The sequence below is a fragment of the Hyperolius riggenbachi genome, chromosome 2, assembly GCF_040937935.1.
Source record: "Hyperolius riggenbachi isolate aHypRig1 chromosome 2, aHypRig1.pri, whole genome shotgun sequence".
Lineage (NCBI taxonomy): Eukaryota > Metazoa > Chordata > Amphibia > Anura > Hyperoliidae > Hyperolius > Hyperolius riggenbachi.
This window is the reverse complement of record NC_090647.1, coordinates 515858518-515878762: the sequence shown is the minus strand read 5'-3', so window position 1 is coordinate 515878762 and position 20245 is coordinate 515858518. Positions and strand designations below refer to the sequence as shown.

Below are 20245 nucleotides of genomic sequence, written 5' to 3'. Positions count from 1 at the left end.
ACAGTGTGTGAGAGAGGGAGTCATGCTTCTCCTGCACCCAACCTTACCCTCCCCAGCCAAATACAGTGTGTGAGAGGGTGTCCCGCTTCTCCTACACCCAACCTTGCCCTCCTCAGAGAGTTATGTGTTGGGTTTGTGTGCCACACGGGCCTGTAAAATGCTGAACCTCTCTGCGTGCCTCTACCATAAGAGCCAGTGACCCCCAGCCTCGGGGACACGCTTCAGTGCAGTGGGTATGTTAGAGGCTGTACAGCACTGCTAGCATTTTCCGCTTGATTATGTCTACAACGAGCTGTTTGAACTTAGCCTGGCTTGCAAATTACACTCTGCTGCTTTGATCGCGGGCCTCTTTGTGACTTGAACATTGGTATATGTGAGCCTCTTGCCATCGCTTCTCTCTTTCACTCAAAAGAAAAAACATAAATACATTTCACAGGTTATAGTAAAAATGAACTAGACAAAATAATGGAGAAACTCATGGCTACTTTAAAGCTAATGGAGAATAAAGATTCTGGTTTATTTTTAATTCTTTAAAGCTTCCCATTAGCTTTAAAGTAGTCCAACAACAAAAGATCCCCAGGCAACCCCACTCCCAGGACTAGCAGCCTGGTCCACCGGTGCACAATCCCTCTGTGGGTCACCACTTCCACAAACTGGAATCCAGAATAAAGATTTGAAGGAGGCACTCCACTGGTGAGTTTAAACTTGCGTTTAATAGATTCAGTAGCTTAACACGACCTGAGGAAAGGGGAAACCCTGAAACATGTCGTGTTAAGCTACTGAATCTATTAAACGCAAGTTTAAACTCACCAGTGGAGTGCCTCCTTCAAATCTTTATTCTGGATGGAGTGATGAAAGGTAAGTATAGGATACTCACAAACCAGGGTTACCTCTCAGGCAACCACTTGTTGACTTCAGTGGAGACAGCATCAATACATTATTCCTGTGTTTTATGATTCCTATTGCTTTCTGCTATACAGCATAGGAATGCTGAGCACCCTTATTATAATTGGCTGAAACTATTCCCAGTGGCTCAGTCCAGCCATGTTTGGCCCTCTTTACCTCAGAAGCCCAAAGCAGATTGTCGCAGACAAAAGGTAGCCTAGGAATTCTGTCTCCCTGTTTGCTGAGGTAAATCTGCCACAAGGGCTTCACAAGTTTGTCTAGAAAACAAGACAAACACAAGCTTTCATGTGGAGCGGGCGTAGTTGTGCGCACGGTCGCCTCCTGCACAGCTGTGTTTGCAGAAACTTATCGTGTTCCCTCAGAGCCCCCTGATAACGTGACTGTGTGTTCTCTCCCTCTCTCAGGGGCAACATGGCTGAAGAGGAGCAGTTCGTGAACATTGACTTGAATGACGACCACGTATGCAGTATCTGCAAGCTGGGCACGGACATTGAGACTCTGTCATTCTGCCACGTCTGCTTTGAGCTGACTATGGAGGGTAAGATTGACTTGTCTGGTCACATTTACATGATAGGATATGGATGAGTGACTCGTCGGCCCAGAGCTGCTATTTCTGTCCCGTTTCTACAATTTGATTGGACGTGTTTCATTCTTTGGGGCAAATGCGTGTTGAATGATTGTGAAGATCCCTCTTCCTTTCCTCTAGTTGACATTGGCTTGGTATCAATTGCTGTTATTTCCAAATCCTGGGAGTTAATTATCTCATGGTTATCAGAATCCATTTTATTTGGGCAAATACATTTGCACGTGCAAGGGATTTGACTTCGCAGATGTGTGTAGGAAGGAGAGAAAATAGCAGGGCTGTGGAGTCTGTACAAAAAATCATCCGACTCCTCAGTTTATGAAACCACCGACTCTAGGTACCTAAAATTGCTTTGACTCTGACTCCACAGCCCTTGCAGGGCTAAGGAGCGGGTACAAAAATCATCTAACTCTAAGGCCTCGTTCAGACTATACACGCTGCCGTGCGCATTTTGGCAGCGCGTATAGTGTGCGACGCGCAAGAACGGTAGAAGGGCATAGACAGCCCTTCTACCGTTCCCATCATATGCGCTGCGTGGCAGCGCGATTGCGCTATCGCGTGCTGCACGCATTTTTGGTAATCGCAGCGCAGATCCCATTCATTGTAATGAATGGGATCTGCAGCGCAGCGCATAGGAGCGCAGATGGCGTGCGATCGCACGCGTTGCGTTCCGATCGCATATCCATCTGCGCTAAATGATGTGAACGAGGCCTGACTCCTCAGTTTATGAAAACTCTGACTCCCACTCCAGGTACCCAAAAGGAGCTCTGACTCAACAGCCCTGACAAATAGTTGTCCATAGTTACTAGGTTTTATTTTTGTTATTGTTTTTTTTTTAACCAACTCCAGATTGGAGTCATGATAAAGGAGTTAGGCCACATACACACATCAGACCATAGTCTTTTGAAAATGAAAGATCACAGACCAATTTTACCCCCTTCCATGTAGTATGAGATCCATACCTACACAGTCTAGTCTATGGAGCTGAACTCCCCATCAGAAAAAAAATCTTTGCAAGATGCTGCACACACAGATGCTGTACAGACACAAAAGATCAGTATCTGCAAAAGATCTGTTCCTGCCAAAGATCCGTTCCTGCAAATTGCATTCATAGTCTGATATCTGCAGATCATCATACACACCTTGTTTAACAGACATTCATCTGCAGATCAGACAATCATCTGCAGATCTGAAAATCCATCCTGGTGGATCTGATCTGCAGATGAATGTCTGTTAAACAAGGTGTGTATGATGATCTGCAGGTATCATAGACTATGAATGCAATTTGCAGGAATGGATCTTTGGCAGGAACAGATCTTTTGCAGATACTGATCTGTTGAATTTGTGCAGCATCTTGCAAAGATTTCTATCTGATGGGGAGTTCAGCTCCATAGAATAGACTGTGTAGGTATGGCTCTCATACTACATGGAAGGGGGTAAAATTGGTCTGTGATCTTCCATTTTCCAAAGACTATAGTCTGATGTGTGTATGAGCCTTAAGTCATACAGGTAACACATTTACCATCCTCACTCCACCCTCACAGCCACTGACCTGGCCAACCACTTCACTAACAAAATTGTGAACGCTTTAGGCAGTGAGAGTCTACTGTGACTGTGTAGCTTTAAAGGGAACCTGAAGCAAGAGGGATGTGGAGGCGGCCATATTTATTTCCATTTACACAATACCAGGTGACTGGCAGTCCTGCTGAGCTCTTTGGCTTCAAAAGTGTTCGAATCGCACACCTGAAACAAGCATGAAGCTAATCCAGTCAGAGCACCTGATATGCATGCTTGTTCAGGGTGTATGGCTAAAGTGGGTCACACACGATACAATAACATTATCCAATTTTATGGCAATTCAATAAAAACGATCGGTTGTACAGAGAAATTGAAAACTTTTTCTTTTTGTTTTTTGTTTTTTTTCATTTGTTTTTCTGATTAATTTTTATGAAAATTGAATGATGTAGGTAAGATTGTCAGTTTCGTAATATACTGACACAAGAAATGTTTTAATATTTTTGTCAATAATTCTTGAAAATTATTCTTCATAATTGGGGAGAAATTAAACATGTGCGTGGTACATTGGTAATATTTGATTGCAATTCTTGAATTGGAAAGAAATTATTAAAATTGTATGGCGTGTGGCCACCTTAAGAGTATTAGAGGCAACTATCTGCAAAGAGTTTGTATGTTCTCTCCGTGTCTGCGTGGGTTTTCTCCGGGCACTCCGGTTTCCTCCCACATTCCAAAAACATACGGATAAGTTAATTGGCCCTAGACTACAGTACTTACACTGCATAATATAGACATATGGCAATGGTAGGGATTAGATTGTGAGCTCCTTTGAGGGACAGCTAGTGACAAGACCATATATATGTACACTGTACAGCGCTGCGTAATATGTCAGCGCTATATAAATACTAAATAATAAAATAATAATAAAAAAAGGACCAGCAGGACAGCCAGGCAACTGGTATTTTTTTTAAAAAAACTAAATACCGGTATGTCAGCCTCCAAATCCTTATCTCTTCAGGTTTCCTTTCGTTTAAATTGTTCTGAAGCTGACAATGAGTAAAGTTTGTCCTGTTGGGGTTAGTAGACATCCCACGTTCCTTTGCTTGCGTTTGTAGAGTTCGGAATGTTTACAACCGGCGACGGAAACTTTTCTGTCTCTGTTTTTTCTTCGTTATGATCTCTGAGGAATTTTCTGCTTTATTCCGGCATCCTGTTTTGCGAGGCACAACAAGTGGCTGCATACGTCTTGCCATCCTCGGCCTCTCTGCTGACAGTGATTATACCTTATCCCCACAGCTCGTCTGGGTTTATTTTCACTCCAGCGGTAGATAACATTGTTTGAATTGATTTTTATATACTGCTGGCTCAAGTATTTACTGCCACTACTGATCTCGGTAAGCTGTTTCACAAGAGGCCTCAGGTTCTCTCATGAATGCGGCCTTCTGTGAGGATTCAGAACCGGTTGGAAGGCCCCTCAGTCTTCTCGGTGAAATCTGACTCCGCTGGGAGCGGCTCTTAGTGGAGGCTGATGTAGGTGAATGTTTCTTCTTGCATGATGCTGGAGTGAGCCCATCACATAGCAAAACACGACCAAATTATGCACAGTGCCCAGGGCTGGGGCGTCGTTACAAAAATCATCCAACTCCGACTCCTCGGTTTATGAAACCTCCAACTCCAGGTACCCAAAAGGACTCCTCGACTCAGATTCCCTAGTCTAAGGCCTGGTTCACATTAGCGTTCGCTGTCCGGATTCGCCTGATCGGATCCGGACCGTATACTGTACAAACGGAACGTACGTTCCGCATAGCAATGCAAAGTCTATGCGGACGTTCACATGCGTCCGTTCTGTACAGAACGGAGCCAGATCGGATCCGGACACTTTTCCAGCATGCGCTATTTTTCGGGTCCGGATCATCCGCCCCACACACCCAGACCGGAGCCTGACTGCACCATCCAGAAATAGAAACCAATGTGAAACAGAAAGCACAGAACACACTGGCTACAAACACCTGACGTTCTACCCCACTTACTATGCGTATTCTAGCGGCCATTTTGGATGGGGACACATGGGCCAAGCATTTCTGGAGTGGAACAGCAGTGACTAACGTGCTGGAGCTGTTTGGCAGTATGTCAGAGGTGGAGGTGAGGCCTAAACAGCGGAGGACCTGATTCTACAGGTGCACCTTCTGCTGACCTCCCAGACCCCAACAATATATAGTTTTATTTATAACTTTTACCAAACGGATCCGGATCGCAGCCGTATACATACCTGATGCAACCGGTCCGGATCGGAACCGTACGGTTCCGATCCGGGTCCGGTCATCCGGTCCGTTTGGCACAGAAACGCAAGTGTGAATGGGGCCTTATACTTACCAAGGCTGTGAATTTGGTACAAAAGTCATCTGAATCCTCAGTTTATGAAACCACCGTCTTTGACTCCAGGTAACCAAAATTGCTTAGACTCCAACTCCGACTCCACAGCCCTGGCAGTGGATAACAAGAGACTCTGGAGCACAGTTATCTATCTGGCTTTGGTGGTCCGTAGCTGTTAGGGTCGGTTCAAATAAGATTCCGAGGTTGTCTCATTTAGCCGATGGCAAACGCTATTATGTATTTATGTACCAAAATGTCCAGAGAAAAAGCCATGTAAACATGGGGAGAACATACAATCTCCGAGTAGATAATGTCCTGACCCTTCTTGCAGAAGAACAACTTTAAAATGTAACAAATAACAAGGTTAGGGTTCAGAAAGTAGATCACACTAAGGGCCTGTTTCCACTACAAGCAGATTGGATGCAGAATGGATGTAGGAAAATTGACCACAGTGAATGCCTGTGGGAAAATCTGCATCAGAAAAATCACGTTTAGTGGAAACCGGCCCATAGACATATATTGGAGCCAGTTTTTCTGCATCCATTCTACAACCAATCTGCATGTAGTGGAAACAGGCCCATAGGGAAGATGTTAGTTAGGCTGTAGGGGGAAGAGGGGATTGAGGTGTTGAGAAGGAGAAATGGCATTATGGGTACTGTTAGGCTGCTTACACACAAGGACGTTACAGGCGCTCGTTAGTGCAGCCTGTAACGCTCCCCCAACGCACAGCAATGTAACACAAGTGGGCTGTTCGCACTGCCCACGTTGCGTTACATGTAACGCTGCACGTTCTTCCGAAAGTGCAGCATGCTACGGCGTTACAGCGGCTTAAGCCGCGTTAGACTGTTTGCACATGCGCAGTCATGTTGGGGAGGAGCGGACAGCGGCCAGGCACATGGCTAATTAATATTCACTGCACGTTGTGACGTGCAGTGTTTACTTCCTGGTGCGGCCGCTCTGTGCGGCGATTGGCCGGCGGGACCACGTGATGCCGCATGCGTCCAAGAGTACGCATCACGGACGCCAGAGTGAGCTGCACAACGCGGCTCACTCTGACGTCCACATCGAAGAGCACCAGGCCTTGCGTTAGGTGCACGTTATGCGACCTTAACGTAGCACCTAACGCAATGTCTTGGTGTGCAAGTAGCCTTAGGGAAAGCCAAGAAGTGGAGTACTGGTGATGAAACACAACTGAAGACAGTGTTTCATAGCTGAAAAATAAGAAGCACAATTTATTGTTCCAATGCTGCATCAAATACTTACTGATCACAGAGCCAATCCTGTTGTTGAGCTCCACATCCTCATGGAACTCGGCATAAAAGCATCAGAGGTTGGGTAAGAAATCTGAGGGTGCGGTTTGGATGTGGAAGCGGCAGGAGAACTTCAGGTTCTGCACGTTTGACATCACATGAGAGTCTGGTGGATTGAAAAGATTTGATCACACAATAATTGCATATGCTGGTGTATATCCTGTCCTTCTGCCAGTTCCTATGCTCCCTGAGCTTGTGCTAAAATAGCCTTCACCCTTCCCCTACTAAATCAGCTCTGGCTTGTGTTTCTCCCAGCAGCATAAAGCTTATGTAGCAATGGTTTAAATTCCAGCAGATATTGGCATTAAGATCACAAACATTTTTGTTCTCTCTTTGCTTAGACCTTGATAACCTAGTAACCATAGTTCTGAAGGCTACGCAAATACTGTGAACTCTGCCAACAGAGGAGTTTGCAGGTCCTTGATGAATAAGACTTTGTTCTGTCTTTTCTCAGTGATGTTTTGTACACTATTACTTAGCTAAATAAAAAAAATTGCCTCAAGCAAAAACTTACAGGCTTGTTAGGACCATTTGTTCTGCAGAATTTTATTAATTACAGAAGCTTCACTTCCTGTGGACGACATGTTCTACCTCCTCCTGTAGATGCTTGGTGTCCACCTGTAATGTAGGGATGCTAGCAAATGTAGTCTTGCACCTGTTCTTTTGAGGCCTCTTGCACACTACATGCAATTCCTATTTATTTATTATTATTATTTTATACTATCTAGTTTTTTTTTTATTACAATTAAAAAACGTAGCAGCATGCAGCAGTAGCGAACTAGACTTAATAGGGCCCCCCTGCATAAATGATATCATGGGGCCCACATGGTCCCCAAACATCATTAGGGACATGTGACTGAGAGCAAGCAAATAACAGCAGAGAGTGTTCAGCTGTTAAGCAGCGTCTGGAAATAGGAAAAAATTACAGTGCTTCTGCTACCTGCTACTCTGCATGGCAAAAAGGAGGTGGCAGGGACACTTTTGTGAGCAAATGGGAGATTTTTTTTTTTTTTTTGAATAATTGGCTCCACTTGTGTTTGGCGAGAGGAAGGAGGAGGGGCCCCAAAGCCACTGTGCCCCCCCCCCCCCCCCGCAATGGCAGGGGTGATCGCTACGCCCATGGCATGCATTACTTTTTTTTTTTTTTTAAACCGGAATCAAAAATCTGATCGTATAAAAAAAAAAATCGCTGTTACTGTAATGCTGTTTGATATCTGGATGGCAGACGGACCCCTGGCACTCCCCCTTTAAGTGTATATACCAGCCCCCCCCGACCACCCCTCGTGTCCATGCTCTTTATTAAAGGCTCACTGCACTGTGAACGTCTGCTCTATGTGACACTGCAGCATGTATTGATGTCACTATATGCATCGAGTCATATGGCACAGGTGCTCGCGTTAACGCTGAACACCGGTGGAGGTCAGGAGTCATGCCTGTGGAAAGGTGGACCTATGACACTAAGCACTGGGGGGGGGGCACTTTGGGTTGGGCGCAGGAGCAAGGCTAAGACGATTCCAATAGCATTCCAATAGAATCTCTGTGCCGTGTGTGGGCAGGCAATAGATTTCTTATTTGATCACATTCTGTCAGTGAGGGATGGATCTAATTGTCGATCTGGCCATACATGAAGTATGATAGAAGGTCCCAAAGGACTCCGTGTATGGGTGTTGTACTTTACACATGCTCATTTAGACTTGCCTTCTGCTGGAACCTTTCATCTGCATCGACATGTATAAAGCCGGAAGTGAATTTTCACTTCAGAGTTGCTTCAACTACTTAAAGTTAATGTGTACCCAAGGCGGTGCAGGGGGGAGGGGGGGGTAGATGCGACAGAGGCATGTTCCCTGCCGCAGCACATGCCTCTGTGTCCCCCTGCACCGCTCTCTGCCTCCCAACACCACAGTAGATGACAATGATTGTTGCTAATCTCGAGGGGAAAGGAGGAGAGGTATTCCCTGCTCAAGACACTCACTGGGGGTGTTCTTGCAGGCTTTCCCCAGCTGCCATTGGGCAGCTGTCTCTCCCTGGCCGCTCCCCCGCCTTTCTGCACTCTGACAGAGCATCTCTCTCTCCTTCCAGCGTCGTGACCCCAGAGGTCACAAAAATGAAAGTAACGAGATGCAGGCCACAGGAGTGGTGGAGATGGCGGTTACCTGATCTGCCCAGCCCCCCAAATCAGGTAGCATTGTGTTTTTTTTTTTATCCTTAAAATCCCCACCTCGGGTTCCCTTTAAATGGATGGATAGAGAGCCGCATAGCGGCAATCTGGATGTATCCAGTGTTATTGCGGTGGGTACGTGCGCACTCCCGCCGCTTGTGCACGGCAGCACTTACAAGGGATCTATAGGTAAAGGGGAGCATGTGTTCCCTGAGCCAACCGAAACCCCCTGTGAATGAATCAACTTTACACATGTTCATTTAGACTTTACTTTTGCTGGATGCCAGTCTACAGAACACCTTTCAGTGTTTACTTGTCATTACTTTTCAGCATGGAGTTGAGGTATCCTATTCTGTGAATTGTAATGTGCAGGAAGGGAAGTTCTAACGCAGAGTTTTTACTGTCCTCTGCAGCGTGATCTCCAGAATCCGCAGAATCAAGTTGTATAATGGAAAATTAACAGCGCCGGGTACATTACGCCGAGCAGAGCTAATGAGCGGGGAGAAGTTCACTCTGTGGAAACAGAGGCGCCGTTATCTGTGGAATATGCCGCGCTCTTGTTTTTCTATTTCGGAGATAACATTTAGCATAGCACATTAACTGCTCTAATGTTTCCACAGTCACGGCTTCTGTTTCACTTGGCAAATGTTTGTTTTGTTGTTTTCTTATTTTTCTTTTTTTTTTTGGGTGGGGGGAGGGGGATACTTCACTAACGCTACACAGGAGATCCATTTGTTCTTTCTCTCTGATGCAAGAAGGTGAGCTAATGTGCGCCAGCTGGAGGTGGAGATCGTATTGGCTCCCGCTTTTTATGAAGCCAAGCAGTGGCGTAAGTCACTTGATAAGCTTTTTAGGCTAAACCCACTTTTCTGAATATTATTCAGTCATCCAGTAACCAACTGTGCACATTTTGAGAACCCTCCCATTAACAGTGTAAGAATGACTGAAGTTTACATTTTCCCAGGGAAATCTGTTTTTGACTCCCCAATCTTTGTAATCTTGACACACAATGACCAAGTTTTGAGTTTTCGGGTTCCTGGCATCAAAATGGTGTGAATGGAAGCATTTTATCCAGCAAAGAAATCTGATTGGCTATTTATGGCTCTGCCCCTTTAGTGAATTTGAACCCCAGTTTGAACCCCATGACTGACTATAGCAGGTTTGAGGCCTCTGCCATTAACAGTGTAAGAATGGCTGCAGTTTATATCTTCCCATGTAAAAAGTTAGTTGTTTTTGGCTCCGCCCACTATTTCTAACCTTGACATATAGTCACTCAATGACCAAGTTTATGAGCTTTGGGGACCTTGGCATCAATAAGTTGCAATTTCCCATTGAAATTAAACAAATCCTGATTTGCTGTTTGTGGCCTGCCCCTTTTTCAGCATTTAAACCCCAGCCATCCAGTGACTGACTGTACCAGATTTGAGGCCTCTGCCATTAAGAGTGTATGAAGGGCAGCAATGTAAATAATCCCCTTGAAAATCAATCAATCAATCCCAGTCATCCAGTGACCAACTGTGCCAAGTTTGAGAACACTGCCATTATCAGTGTAAGAATAGTTGCAGTTTATATATTCCCATGAAAAAATGTAGTTGTTGGGGCCGCCCCAATATTCGAATCTTGACATACAATCACTCAATTACCAAGTTTATGAGCTTGGGGTCCTTGGTATAAATAATTTGTATATTCCCATTGAAATTAAACAAATCGGATTGGCTGTTTGTGACTCTGCCCCTTTTCTGAATTTAAACCCCAGTTACCCAGTGACCAACTGTACCAGGTTTGAGGCACCTGCTATTAACAGTGTAAGAATGGTAGCAATTTAAATATTCCCTTTGTTAATCAACAGGTGAATTTTGATTAGTTGTTGTAGGCTCCACCCATTTTCCTGAATATTAATTCCAGTCACCCAGTGATCAACTGTGCAAAGTTTGAGAACCCTGCCATTAACAGTGTAAGAATGGCTGGAGGTTATATTTTCCTATTGAAATTTGTTTTTGGCTCAGCCCACTTTTTGTAACCTTGACACAGTCACTAAATGACCAAGTTTGTGAGCTTTCAGGTCCGGCATCAAAAATGTGTGAATGGAAGCAGTTTATCCACCAAGGAAATCTGATTGGCTTTTTGTGGCCCCACCCCTTTAGTGAATTTGGACCCCAGTCACCTAATTACCAACTGTAGCAAGTTTGAAGCCTCTGCCATGAACAGTGTAAGAATGGCAGCAGTTTAAATATTCCACTTAAAAATCAATAGGTGAATTTTAATTGGCTGTTGTAGGCTCCACCCACTTTCCTGAATCTTAATGTCATTCACCCAGTGACCAAATGTGCCAAGTTTGAGAACCCTGCGATTACCAGTGTAAGGATGGCTGCAGTTTACATTTTTCCATTAAAAATGAATAGCTTGTAATCACTGATATTTTACTACAGCTAAACCTAAACTCACTCTCACACAGAACCCTCCACTAACCCTAAAACCTCTTCCTCTTCCCCAAGCCCCGTCTCCCACCCACCCCACCCCTGTGGTGCCTAACCTTAACCACTTGTGGACTGCAGTGTTAAACCCCCCTAAAGACCAGGCCATTTTATAACAAATAGGCCACTGCAGCCTTAAGGCATTGCTGCAGGGCCATCCAACTCAGCACACAAGTGATTTCGCCCCGACCCCCTTTTTCTCCCCACAGAGCTCTCTCTCAGAGTTGGTGGCAGGGCTGTGGAAATACTCCAACTCCGACTCCTCATTTTATGAAACCACGACTCCGGGTACCCAAAATAGCTCCGACTCCTCAGTCTAATTCTTAACAGGGCTGTGGATTTTGTACAAAAATCATCCGACTCCTCAGTTCATGAAATCGACTCCAACTCCGACTCCGGGTGCCCAAAATTGCTCCGACTCCAACAAATTACTCTGACTCCACAGCCCTGGTTGGTGGAGTCTGATCGCCCCCCAGATGTTTGTTTCTTTTTTTACAAATATTTATTATTATTTTCTATAAATGTTACTATTTTTTTTTATATACTCTTAAGACCCCCCCCCCCCCGACACAAATATCCCCCCTCCCAATGGTGCCTAACCCTAAGACCCCCTGCAAAACTCCCTTCCTGATGTCTAACCACCATCTCCCCTGCACCAAGAAGTATATTTCCCCTTTGTCGTTAGCTTCAACGCTGAAAAAAAAACCTGAAAAAAAGCGATAATTATCGGGCGTCCCCTGGCACTCGAATTTCTCTTTTTGTCGCCGGATTGGCGATATTTTCAATTGCAGTCTAACAAAGCTATAGACAAAAACTCTCTGTAGTGCATGTTTTTAATACTGGACTACCACACAGCAGTTTAAGGGAGAGGAGTCGGGTGCAACATGAGCCAGTTTGTGACAGGTCCTGTTTAACTACCAGAGCTGTGTTTTATCTCTATGAGAACATTGCCTGCTTCTCAACTAAAGATTTTATGGCTGCATTAAGACCAAACCCACTTTAGAAAGTTCCATTTTACTGCGTTGTAAGTCTTTCCCCGGCAGTTTTTAATGCTTTAGTCGCTGGCGTTGGCAGATTAGAGCCGGCCTCACAGTGTGCACAGATGCTCCCTCCACACCTGAGTACTCATCCATTTCCCTCATACCGGCTGAGCTCAGCAACACATTTACTGCAAGTAGCCCGGGACCTCTAAAGAGCTCTATGCTGGCTTGTGGCACTCACTAAATTCATTGCTGCGGCTTGCAGAAAGGCTCCCGAAATACCACGACGATAACATGCCAGTGATTTCCATGGATACGGCTGACACAAGCCTCAAGAACAGGGGTGTCTGTGTGTGTGTGTGTATATCAATGCTTTTATTTCATTATTATTATGTATTTATATATAATGCTGATATAGTCATACCACTAACTGTTCCCCAGAGGACCCAATGTTCTAAGCCTTACAATAGTCTTCTGCCCCTATCAAAGGCTATGGACCGTTTGGGGAAGGAGGGGGGGGGGGGGGGCATGTTTCTAGGGTGTGAGAGGAGAAAACATGAAAAAGAGGCAAGAGACCCCCCCCCCCCCCCTTGACCTATGTCTAACCTCAACCACCTCCCTGCCGATACCGAACACTAAATCTCCCTCCGTGCCTAACTTTGAGGAATCCTGCAGCCCCATGCTTAACCTTAACCAACTCCTCCCTTGACACCTAACCAGTGTACCTGAGACGAGTAAAAGAAAACAAGTGCAGGAAGCTCCGAGTATGTATACCTATACTTACCTGGAGCGTCCTCCAGCCCCCTTCAGGCTGATTGGTCCCTCGCTGTCTTCCTAGGCCGCCTGAATCCTCCACTCGGTGGGGTGGGGCATGTGCGCATTACGCACTGACTGCTGGAATTACTGGGCGGCCTAGAGGAGGATCCAGGCGACCTGGGAGGACAGCGAGAGACCGATCAGCCTGAAGGGGGCTGGAGGAAGCGCCAGGTATGTATAATATTTTTTCTTTCCCGTAGTCTCAGGTTTTCCTTAAGGGCCTCCCATGCCCCTTAAAACCCTCCCCACAGATGCCTAACCGCCATGCCCCCCCCCCCTCCCCCCTCCCCCTGCCAGAATTCTACTGTGCAAAAAAAATATTAGGCACATCTCAGGAGCCCATATTGGTGTGAAATGACCATAAACCTTGTTGCATTGTGGTAAATAACGGCTTTTTCCAACTGGAAATGAACATTCCACAGAGATCTCCTGCCAGAACTAAAGATGTTACCGCCTGTGATAGATTTCAGAATGTAAATCAGGGAGAGGAAAGATTTTATAATGGGCAAACACTGACTAAATATTTAATCCATAAATGAATACTGTAATAAAAAAAAATAAGCAATTGTATTCATTACATTATTTTCACTACTGTTCCACTTTCAGCTTTCAGGCTAGGTCCACACTAGACCCGGTTGCAGGACGGACACTGCAGTCCGGATCAGGGGAAGTACCCACCGTACTGCAAACTGATGAAAGTGCATCAGTTTCCGTTCAGGTTTTTCCCTGACAGAAAACGTCTCCATCATTAGGAAGGAGTGGGAGGATTTTTTTGGGCCAATCATAAAGCTCAGGCTATCCGTTTTAACATCCGTTTTTTGCCTGTGAAGCTGGAGATGCGTTTTCTCATTGCTTTCACTACCCCTGCGTGTTTCCGTGGTCCTGATCCGTTGCGTGAAAATGCAGCAGATCCGGACCTTCCGTTCAGGTTTTGAAAACGGATCCCCGCAAACGCAGACGGATCCGTTTTTTACTTGGGTGAGGCTGGCTGCTGTTTTCATCATTAGTATCCGAGACTCCGTTTTTCATCAGGTTTGAAAAACGCAGACACGGATACGTTTCCGGACCTAGTGTGGACTGGCTCTCAGCCCAAGTACTGTTCCCTCCTCCCACCACCGCCATCACCCCGCAGGTGCCTGGACCATGTGCTGAGAGCATACGTTGTTTTTTTTTTTTTTACATCCCAGCATAATGTCTCTCTGCTTGTACTGAGTTCTGCAACTTTATTTTACCTTTCAGTGAGTTCTAAATGTCCCATTGTGCCTGCAGTTGAAAGCTATTGCACAACAGAGCTGAGTAGTTGTGGGAACAGCCATTCTAGGGTAGCAAACTGCCCGGCCTCTGCTGGATTAATGGCACTTGATGGAGCGGAAAGACTACAATGATGCTTAGCGGCTTACAACACAGAGTGCACAAACATAATGGAGGTTAAGCAAGCAGGCGACTGCTGGCTGATACCGTCTCAATAAAGTGACATTTACTGGCGTAAGTGGCCAGAGGTCTTCATGCTATGAAGCTCCATTCCCACATATCTTTTTGTGTGTTTTCTATTTTTCATCTTTGCTTTGAATTGTTTGTTGGAGGCCTATTGTATAACCTTCCAATTGTCCCGAGCTTAGTGGGACTCTTGGTTCCCAGAATGCCTGAGTTGTTAAAGGTAAAGGTACGAGTTATCTGATCAGCGGAAAGAATCATTGGTAGACTCCTCCCCTCACTTGCCCTCCTGTACAACACCAGAATGTGTTCTAGAGCGCTGAGGATTGCCAATGACCCCTCTCACCCAGGTCACTGCTTCTTCAGCCCACTTCCATCGGGCCGGAGGCTTTGGGCCATCTTCACCAGGACCGCTAGACACAGACACTCTTTCTTCCCCTCAGCTGCCAGCCACTTGAACTCCCTCCACATTATTCCTCCCCCCAACAGGCTGGGTCAACCTTTCAACCAACCCAACTGATTAGACTTTTTTTGGCAATGTTTGCGTGATGTTTACTGTTGATGGTTGTTAGGTTGTTTTTCTTTGCTCTGTTATGCTGGGAATACATGATGCGTTTTTTGCGGTCGATTTGCTGTTCGATCGAGTTACAATTAGTTTTTCTGCTCGATTTCCCATTCTTATCTTTTCTTATCAATTTCCATTCACTTCTATCAGAAATCAAGCGGCAAAACGATCGAAAGTGAGATTGGACATGTCGGAAATTATCTTTCGAATCATCTATCTGCCTTAAAAAGCGCATGGTGTATTCCCAGCATTAAAAGTGTGTGTCTCTATCTATCTATCTATTCTCCACATTCAGCTATGTATTGTGCCAAACCCAATTCCAGGCATGACACTGTCATGCTTGGTGAAATAAACCATTCTGAACATATATGGCCCGTAGGGGGCAGAATCCGTGAGTGGGACAGTGGCATAGCGGATGGCACTCTTGGTTTGTAGTTCAAATATGGGCCAGAACAATATCTGCATGGAGTAGGTATGTCCAACTTGTTGGTGTGGGTTTCCTCCAGGCAATCTGGTTTCCCTCCACATCCCAAAACATACAGGAAACTGAACTGGTTAACCCAAAAGTGGCCTTCAAGTACGATAAGGACATCAGACTAGCAGTACGGATTAAATTGTGAGGGATAGTTACTGACATGACTATGGTACCTGTAAAGTGCTCTGGAAAATGTCTATACTATAGAAGTAAAAAATAATAAACAACCACCTCTGTTGAGAATCCAACAGGTGTACAGCAGCCTGTGACCCTTCTCAGTCCAGTCAGCGATCCACCTCAACATTGTTCTTTCCGTTTGCCCCGCCCACAGGCTGACATCACTCCCGTGCCTCTCTGCCCAGCATGAGAACACATGCCACTAACCTGCAGGCTAACGGCGCATCTGTCAGTTTCGGCCCAGCCATGTGGTTTGAAGGATCAGTTGCCGATCCCTGACTGGTGACATGCCTTGTACATGCGTCCAAGGCTTAAAGAACAACTGTAACAAGAGGGGTATAGAGGCTATGTTTAGTTCCTTTTTAAACTGCTGTATTTCCTTTTAAACAATACCAGTTGCCTGGCAGTCCTGCTGGTCTATTTTGGCTGCAGTAGTGTCTGAATAATGCCAAAAAAACAAGCATTCAGCTAATCTTGTCAGATCTGACAATAATGGCAGAAACGCCTGATCTGCTGCATGCTTGTTTAGGGGCTATGGCTACAAGTATTAGAGGCAGAGGATCCGCTAGATAGCCAGGCAACTGGTATTGCTTGAAAGGAAATAAATCTGGCAGCCCTCTTGCTTCAGTTGTCCTTTAAAGTGGATCCGAGGTGAACTTTTACACATTGCATAATTGTGTTCCTTTCCTATTGTTTATAGGGCATCCTCAAGCCAAATACTTTTTTGTTTTAATACTCTAATTCCCTATAAACTAAACCACGCCCACAGGTTTTCAGAGAGCCTTGGCAGTAGCAAGGGCTCATGGGAGCTCCGTCTGGGCAGGAGGAGGAGGAGGAGGTGTTACTAGCCAGAGATTTCAGAGGCAGAGGGGAGGAGGAGTTTTTCACAGGCTGAGTGCTCAAGATACAGATCAGCCTGCCTCTGTGTAATGTTTACAAACAGAACATGGCCGCTCTCATTGTATCACAGGAATAAATAATAATTTTCTATTAAAGCTGTTTGTAGCTAGATTTGCTGTGTAAACTATCTAAACTGTAGATAAGATATAGACAAGATACTTGTTATAGTTCGTTTTTCATCTCGGATCCGCTTTAAGAATGGTTGATGAGATTCAGATCCTGTGTTGATGAAAATGTATGCAGCTTGAACATGGTCTTTTCAAATGCTACAATGGCTGTATCCTGCTTAGCTGAATTCTCACAGATTTTCAGTAGATTTCACCATGAATTCAATTGAAAAATCTGTGGAACTGCAGCATTGCACTGTTCGAGTGCAACGCTATGGCCCACTACCGCCACTCCCCTGCCGCATGTATTTGTCTGAATGTGTCTGTCCAATCATAATATTGATTGTTTTTTTCCCGCAAATAAATCGAAAAGGCAGCTCGTTGCGTCACAGGCAGCACGGTGGCATCCTGGGCAGCATGATGGTGTAGTGGTTAGCACTCTCACCTTGCACCGCTGGGTCCTCGGTTCAAATCCCAGCCAGGGCGCCATCTGCACAGAGTTTGTATTTTCTCCCCATGTCTGTGTGGGTTTCCTCCAGACATTTCAGTTTCCTCCCACATCCCATATGCAGATAACAGATAAGTTAACTGGCTTCCCCCTAAATTGGCCCTAGACTACGATACATACAGTACATAGACCTATGACTATGGCAGGGATTAGATTGCGAGCTCCTCTGAGGGACAGTTAATTGACAAGACAATATACTCTGTACAGCGTTGCGGAAGATGTCGGTGCTATATAAATACATAATAATAATCATAATATTGATTGATTTTTTCCCCACAAATGGATCGCAATTCTGATCAACACAGCTCGTTGCATCACAAATAATCAGCAGATTTGGTTATTGAACCTGCTGGTAAAAATGGTTGCGTGTATGGCCAGGTTTACAATGAGCAGAGTAAGCTGTACAGAGGTGCTGAGCACTATTGGCTGTGTCCTGTATTGGTTGTGTCGTGTTCAGTGTCAGTTAGGAATCTGTAGAGAAGGGGAGGACGTTGCCCAGCTGCCAACTGCTCACTTCCATTTGTCTGCTGTGCACATTGCAATAGCCGGAGCCCCTCCAGCCCCGTATTTCAGCAATATGCTGTGAACTGGAGATGCACATTGTGTGCCTGGGGCTGGAATGTGAGCGCACAGGAGAAGCAGCCTTTATTAGCCTCTCTCGCTCCAATTTAGCACATAAGTCTGATTCCCAGCTGACCGATTTTCAGCAGGAATATGCTAACTGCTTGTCTATTTAAAGCCGCGCTGCAGAACTCCGGTCCTTGCAGACCGCATATAGGCCAGTGCTGGGACAGGCACAATCATTTTGCTTAATGAACTACTATTGATTTGATTCATGGACTATTGACTGAGGAAGTGCTAAGATTGGAAAATCCAGCCTCTCAATGGCTAAGAACAAAGAACAAACAAAGTTCAGGCGCATTTAAAGGGAACCTGAAGTGAGCGGGATATGGAGGCTGGCATATTTATTTCATATTAAACAATACCAGTTGCCTGGCATCCTGCTGATCCTCTGCCTCTAATGATTTGCCCCATGATTTGTAGTTATGCCTCTATATAACTCATTTCTCCATTTCTCAGTCCATCCGGTAGCAGGTGAAAAGGGCGCTGGCTGAGGGTGGATGAAAAGACTGCCGCCATAGACTCTAATGCAATTATCGTTAATACTGCAAAAAAAAGGGTGCCGCCATAAATATCGTTAACAACATTAGAACATTACAGTTTTTGAAACATGTTATCATTTTAGAAGCTTGCAACATTACAATTTTTGTCCTATTTCGTTTGTATGTACAGATTTTACGTTATCAAAGATATTATTGTTTCTATGTGTAAACGGGTGTTTCTGCAGAGGGAGGGGTTAGGATTAGGCACCACCAGGGGAGTGGTTAGTTTTAGGCACCACCAGGGGAGTGGTTAGGGTTAGGAACCACCAGGGGGAGTGGTTAGGCACCACCAGGGGAGTGGTTAGTTTTAGGCACCACCAGGGGAGGGTTCTGTGTGAGGGTAGGGTTGGGTTAAGCTGCATTGTTGAATTGCGTAATGATTTTTAACGTTAATATATTTTCGTTATTTTTTCCCATCTGTTTTTACAATGGTATTTACCATTAACCAAGTTTGACAACGATTTTTATCAGATTTCATTATCCACCAGCACCCTTTCATTATCCAGCCAGGCCCTTTTTTCATGCATGCCTCCATCCTAAACCCTGGCATGGATATGGCTCTGAAAGACTGGAATTTAACACTTCTGCTTGAAAGAGACTCTGTAACTAAATTTTCATCCTTTTTTCTACTATCCTACAAGTTCCTAAACCTATTCTAATGTGCTCTGGCTTACTGTAGCACTTTCTACTATCACCGTCTCTGCAATAAATCAATGGGTTTCTGGTGACCAAATCAAAATCGTGATCTTTTTAATCAGGACTCCACTTGCATAAATATGAAGATCAGAAAAAACACTGTTATTTCTGTAGCTATCATGAAACTTTTATGGCAATTGTTTTCCTCAACTTTTATAAACCGGCCCTTTTCTCAGGAGTTCGAGGCAAGACTCCCTAACACTGCAGGGTGGCCTCTTGAGTGCTTCCCAGTGGCTGCAGCTCTTGAGCTCTTTGAGGCCGACAGGAGAAAAGCGCTATACAAATGTTTGGATTATTATTGGAAGATTATTAAGTTACAACATGGCTGTCCGATTGATCTTTCAATTGGTTTCTGGTCAAAATCGATCGGGCATGCTGGAAAATCTCTAGTACAACGGCTCGATCGGATGTGCAGCGTTAACAGTGATCAACGTCCGAACGACTGATACCAAGTCTATGTGCTCTCCCTCAAAGCTCGCCTGACACGTCTGATCTGATTTCTGCTCATTTTTGTGATCGATTTTGTGTAGAAGTAATCAGAAAATCAGAAAAATGATCGAAAATGATCTATTTGACAGTCAATCTGACGGAAAATTGCATCGTGTGCACCAGGCATGCTGATCGCTCTGTTGGCAGATCAAGTAATATATGTCCATAATAATACGGAAATGAACAGGCACGATATTCACTTTTTTCAGAGCAAGGATTGGAAAGGAAATCGGGAGCCTCCATCTGAGATCCACGCAAACTCGGGGGGGGGGGGGGGGGTACACTCTGTGTCCTGGCTGAGGAGGGGGGGGGGTACACACTGTGTCCTGGCTGAGGAGGGGGGGGGGGTACACACTGTGTCCTGGCTGAGGAGGGGGGGGGGGGGTACACACTGTGTCCTGGCTGAGGAGGGGGGGGTACACACTGTGTCCTAGCTGAGATATGATCCCGGGACTGTAGCATTGGTGGGAATTACCCAAGTCTGGATTTATACTTTTTCTGCCCCCTAGGCCAAGTATGTTGTGTCTCTCCTTTCTTGTGTGTGGCTCTGTACATATTAACAAGCTGACACATCATTGCATTCCAGCGGTTCTGGAGGTGTGTTTAGCTTCTAAGG

At 45.2% G+C, this 20245-nt stretch overlaps 1 protein-coding gene across 2 annotated transcripts in view; it reads left to right on the top strand.

Moving 5' to 3' along the window:
- The window catches only part of C2H21orf91 (chromosome 2 C21orf91 homolog), a 70942-nt gene that overhangs the window by 15662 nt on the left and 35035 nt on the right, over positions 1-20245 (top strand). For both annotated transcript variants that reach the window (XM_068270573.1, XM_068270572.1), the window contains exon 2: positions 1311-1444. In XM_068270573.1, the coding sequence (XP_068126674.1) occupies positions 1318-1444 (127 nt within the window). In that variant the 5' untranslated portion in view covers positions 1311-1317. The remainder of the gene's footprint in view (positions 1-1310; positions 1445-20245) is intronic.